At 47.0% G+C, this 5,657-nt stretch overlaps 1 protein-coding gene across 1 annotated transcript in view; it reads right to left on the bottom strand.

The window, feature by feature from the left end:
- Positions 1–532: 532 nt before the first annotated feature.
- SULT2A1 (sulfotransferase family, cytosolic, 2A, dehydroepiandrosterone (DHEA)-preferring, member 1) overlaps positions 533–5,657 on the bottom strand; it is a 22,484-nt gene continuing 17,359 nt past the window's right edge. Inside the window, exons 5-6 of the mRNA XM_011969919.1 lie at positions 3,562–3,739; positions 533–775 (exon numbers count right to left, since the gene is read on the bottom strand). Coding sequence (XP_011825309.1) covers positions 663–775; positions 3,562–3,739 — 291 coding nt within the window. The 3' untranslated portion in view covers positions 533–662. The remainder of the gene's footprint in view (positions 776–3,561; positions 3,740–5,657) is intronic.

Genomic DNA, 5,657 nt, shown 5'->3' on the forward strand with positions numbered 1-5,657 from the left:
AAAATCTGTCACTGTAGCTATTTATTTTTATTAAAAAATGTTTAGACATCCTTTTAGGTAGTACGTACATTATTCCTGTAGCATTCTGTAAGTTGAAAATATTGCAAGCATTTAAAAAAGTCTGGGATGCCGTGACTCAGCTCACTGCAACCTCTGCATCCCTGGGCTTTGAACCCTGGTTCTCTGAACCCTGGTCGGCTTTTTTTTTTGATACAGACTCACACTGTGTCACCCAGGCTGGAGTGCAGTGGTACGATCTTGGCTCATTGCAACGTCCGCCTCTTGAGTTCAAGCGATTCTCCTGCCTCAGCCTCCTGAGTAGCTGGGATTACAGACACGTACCACCACACCCAGCTAATTTTTATATTTTTAGTAGAGATGAGGTTTCATCATGTTGTCCAGGATGGTCTTGCTCTCCTGACCTCGTGATCATCCCCCAACCCCCCGACCTCCCAAAGTGCTGGGATTACAGTCGTGAGCCACTGCGCCCGGCGGGAAGCCTGGTAACTTTTAACAAGGAAGGGATCAGAGATGCAGAGGTTTGATATTTAAGGCTTCAGGATAAAATAATAAGTCTTATGCAGTGACCCTCAGTTGGGTACATGTACAAGGACAGGAGAACCAACGTCATTCTCCATGTAAGATCCAGAGTGTTTTGGCCGCTATTCCCAGGGGAACAGCTCTCGAGGAAGATCTGTCATCTTCTCCTGGAACAGTTTATCAAACGCTTCAGCCTGGGCCACTGTGAGGTGATTTTTCCAGTCCCCAGATACGCCTGGAAACATGAAGCAGAAACTCAGGTCACAACACACATCTCCTTGGTCCGTTCCCACCAGGCACCTGACATGGACACTGTCGATAACACAGCAGAATGGCCGATGGTTCGTGGTGGGCCTTTGTCCTGCCTGGCCACATAGTCGTTCACCTAGCTAGAAACGATTTCCTACCTTCTCCTCTCTCCCATCCATCCTGTGTACAATTCCTCAGCAATAATGCCAGTATATCATCTGGTATGTCCAGAATCAAGTCACGTCTCACCACCTCTGTTTCTACCACATTGACCTAAGCCAACATCATTTTTCACCTGGATTATTGCAGTACACTTATAACTGGTCTCTGCTCTTTTTTTTTTTTTTTTTTTTTGTGGAGACAGAGTCTTCTTTTTCCCCTAGGCTGGAGTGCAGTAGCGCCATCTCGGCTCACTGCAACCTCTGCTTCCTGAGTTCAAGCATTCTCGTGCCTCAGCCTCCTGAATAGCTGGGATTACAGGCACCTGCCACTATACCTGGCTAATTTTTGTACTTTTAGTAGAGATGGGGTTTTGCCATGTTGGCCAGGCTGGTCTCGAACTCCTGACCTCAGGTGATCTGCCTGCCTCGGCCTCCCAAAGTGCTGGGATTACAGATGTGAGGCACTGTGCCCAGCCTGGTCTCTGCTTTTGATCGTTCTTTTTCATAAGTTAGTCTCCGCATGGCAGCCCTCATGATCCCAGATCATGTCACTTCTCTGCTCAGATTCTCCGAGGACTCTCGATTTCACTCAAGTACAAGTGCTGGAGGCGCTTACAGGGCTCCAGGTGATCCAGCCCCTGTGGCTTCTCTGAGCTCATCCCCTAAAACTCCCCTCTCCATCACTCTACTCACACGGGGACTTCTGATTCCGCCTCAAACATGACAGGCATCCCCATTCCTCAGAGAATTGGTGTCCCACGCTCCTTCTCCTTGGAATGCTGCTGTCTCAGATTGGCCCATGACTTGCCTATTTGCCTCTTTCAAGTCTTTGTTCCAATTCAAGTTTCTCAGCGAGGTTCTCTCTCACCACCCAGTTTAGAGGTCACTCCCCATCCTTGCTGTCTTTCACCTCATAACACATATCATGTAGGACAGGCTCTGTGTATTTTCTTTCTGTGGTGTATGCGTATGGCATGTATCCCTAATATAGATGAGTTATATGAAGTCTCAACATTTCAACATTTACTTTTTTCTTTTTTTTTTTTTTTTTGAGATGGCGTCTCGCTCTGTCGCCCAGGCAGGAGTATAGTGTTGTAATCTTGGCTCACTGCAAACTCTGCCTCCTGGCTTCAAGTGATTCTCATGTCTCAGCTCCCCCAAGTAGCTGGGACTGCAGGTGTGCGCCACCATGCATGGCTAATTTTTGTACTTTTAATAGAGACAGAGTTTCACCATGTTGCCCAGGCTGGTCTCAAACTCCTGAGCTCAAGTGATCCACTCGCCTTGGTCTCTCAAAGTGCTGGGATTACAGGCGTGAGCCACCGTACCCGACCAACGTTTACTTTTACAATTGCCCAAGACTCTGGGTCATTTGAAGGATTTAATTCTTTTCTTCCGTGGAGCACTGTCCCAGATATATTAGAACTGTAGGATTTTGGAAAAATGGATTCTTTTTTTTTGAGCCGGAGTTTCACTCTTGTTGCCCAGGCTGGAGTGCAAATGGCATGATCTCGGCTCACTGCAACCTCCTCCTCCCAGGTTCAAGTGATTCTCCTGCCTCAGCCTCCTGAGTAGCTGGGATTACAGGTACCCACCACCACGCTTGGCTAATTTTTTGTATTTTTAGTAGAGATGGGGTTTCACCGTGTTAGCCAGGCTGGTCTCGAACTCCTGACCTCAGGTGATTCACCCACCGTGACCTCCCAAAGTGCTGGGATTATAGGCATGAGTTACCGCACCTGGCCCTGGAAAAATGGATTCTTTCACCGCATGCAATAGACATTTCCATTCATCTTGGCACCTTACAGCGTCTGACAGCAAAGTCTCCCCTCTCTCCCTTTTCCGGATGAAGCCTTCCTTCACACATTTCTTTGTCCAGGACAGAGATCTCTACCCTAACTCATCAGTGGGGCAGTCGCACTGTGGCCATCCCCAACCCCGTCCTTGTCCTCGTTTCTCAGGTGAATCACAGCTTGTAGATCTGGCAAGCGTTGCTCGTTTGCCTGGTCACTGTTTGTAGAATGGATAATGCTCATGTCACATTAGGAGGAGAGAGAATCTGAATGACCTCACGTAAGTCAGATAACCTTCCCAGGCGGAACCAACTTTCCCTACGTGCCTACAGCCCACATCAGTACCACGAGAAGAGGCTCCCTGATGAAGCCACGGGACAAGTGTTCTGGGTGATGAGCAAATAAAGCTGACAAATTAGCCGAGCGCCGTGGCTCATGCCTGTAATCCCAGCACTTTGGGAGGCCCAGGAGGGTGGATCACAAGGTCAGGAGATCGAGACCAGCTTAGCTAAGATGGTGAAACCCCGTCTTTACTAAAGATACAAAAATTAGCTCAGCACGGTGGCGTGTGCCTGTAATCCCAGCTACTCAGGAGGCTGAGGCAGAAGAATCACTTGAACCCTGGAGGCGGAGGTTGCAGTGAGCTGAGATCGCACCATTGCACTCCAGCCTGGGCAACAGAGCAAGACTCCATCTCAGGAAAAAAAAAAAAAAAAAAAAAAGCACTCTTTCATCTCCACTGTTAGCGCCCAGTTGTGACCATAGGCATGTGTGCCGTGTATTCTGGTACATTTGGAAACGAAAGGATTTTCTTTTACCTTTTCTCAGAAGTTGTGCTTTGTCCTCTACAAAATCAACACTCAGGAGGGAAAAATTGGACATCTTGTTTTCTTTCATGCTCTGAAAGGAGCTGTTCTTGAGAATTAAGTTCAGTTCTTCGGGTTCTAACGTCTTTCCCAGGAACTGACAGATCTTCTCTACAGTTCTTCTTGTGTCCTAAAAAAGAAAAATCAAGAGAGAGGATACGAAACAGAAAAACAAGTCTGGGCGTGGTGGTTCATGTATGTAATCCCAGCACTCCGGGAGGCTGAGGTGGGTGGATCTCTTGAGATCAGGAGTTCGAGACCAGCCTGGTCAACATGGTGAAACCCCGTCTCTACTAAAAATACAAAAATTAGCAGGGCATGGTGGTGGGTGCCTGTAATCCCAGCTACTCGGGAGGCTGGGGGAGGAGAGGTGCTTGAACCCAGGAGGTGGAGGCTGCAGTGAGCTGAGGTCATGCCATTGCACTACAACCTGGTGACAGAGTGAGATCTTGTCCAAAAAAAAAAAAAAAGGAAGATGAGAAGGAGGGAACTGCAGAATGAGGAGGAGGAGGAGGAAGAGAGGAACAACATGCAGACGTGAGAATGGATTGAGTTGAATGCAATTAGGAGAAAGAAAGAAAAAAAGGTAAAGAAGAGAGGGCATGAAGTATGTAAAAGACGCAAGGATGGGTTGGGCGCTGTGGCTCCTGCCTGTAATTCCAGCACTTTGGGAGGCTGAGGCAGGCGATCACTTGAGTCTGGGAGTTTTAGACCCGCCTGGGCAATATAGTGAGACTCTGTCTCTACAAAAGATACAAAAATTAGCCAGGCATGATGGCGCACACCTGTGGTACCAGCTACTTGGGAGGCTGAGGTGAGTGGATCACCTGAACCCAGGAAGTTGAGGTTGCAGTGAGCTGTGATTGCACCACTGTACTCCAGCCTGGGCAGTGGAGTGAGACCCTGTCTCGAAAACAAAACAAAACAAAACCAACCGGAAAACCACAAAAGATGCAAGGATCATTGTGGATTTTCCTGTGTGGTAGAGCTTAGGACAACTTAACAATAAAACACAGAGCCTCGGGTTTCTTAAGAGACGTTTAGAGAGGCTTCTAGACAGTAATCAGGGTTAGCAAGGAGAGGTTCAGGGAGAATCTGACAGAGACTTAAGGGCTTAGATTTCAAATCCCAGCTGCGCCGTCAGATAGTACTATTTCCCGTAACTAGCTTTTGAATAACACACAGAGTTTTACAATATCTTCTTATATTTCATCTCAGTAATTGGACTAGGTTCATGATCCTAGGAGATTAAGATAATAGATTTTTATTTGTAAGATTTTATTTATGTATTTATTTAGAGACAAGATATCACTGTCGCCCAGGCTGGAGCGCAGTGGCGTGATCTTAGCTCACTGCAACCTCCACCTCCCAGGCTCAAGCAATTCTCCTGTCTCAACCTCCTGAGTAGCTGGGGTTACAGGCATGCACCACCACTCCCTGCTAATTTATGTATTTTTAGTAGAGAGGGGATTTCACCATGTTGGCCAAGCTGGGCTCCAATTTCTGAGCTCAGGTGATCTGCCCACCTCAGCCTCCCAAAGTGATGGGATTATGGGCGTGAACCACCGCACCGCACCTGGACAACAAAATGGATTATTGTAACCAGAAGGACTTTATTTGAATCGTAGGCCTTACTCTTAGAATCTATAATGCTTTGTTTTCTGTATTTCATAAACCTTGGTTATCTAATAAGAAGACATATAACTGTGGAAATAACTAAAATAAGTTCATTGTGTGATCTGAAAGGAAAATCCCAGGAAAGTATGGGATCATGTATCTGAGGTAGCCAACCAAACTTGTTACAAAGGGCTTCTTAATAGAAATGAAATTCATTCTAGCTTGGCCAACGTGGTGAAACCCCATCTGTACCAAAGACACAAAAATTAGCCGGATGGTGTGGTGCTTGCCTGTAATCCCAGCTACTTGGGAGGCTGAGGCATGAGAATCACTTGAACCCGAGAGGCGGAGATTGCAATGAACTGAGATTGCGCTGCTGCACTCCAGCCTGGGTGACAGAGCACGACTCTGGTAAAAAAAAAAAAAAAAAA

This window comes from Mandrillus leucophaeus, unplaced genomic scaffold (genome assembly GCF_000951045.1).
Source record: "Mandrillus leucophaeus isolate KB7577 unplaced genomic scaffold, Mleu.le_1.0 Scaffold120, whole genome shotgun sequence".
Taxonomy (NCBI): Eukaryota; Metazoa; Chordata; class Mammalia; order Primates; family Cercopithecidae; genus Mandrillus; species Mandrillus leucophaeus.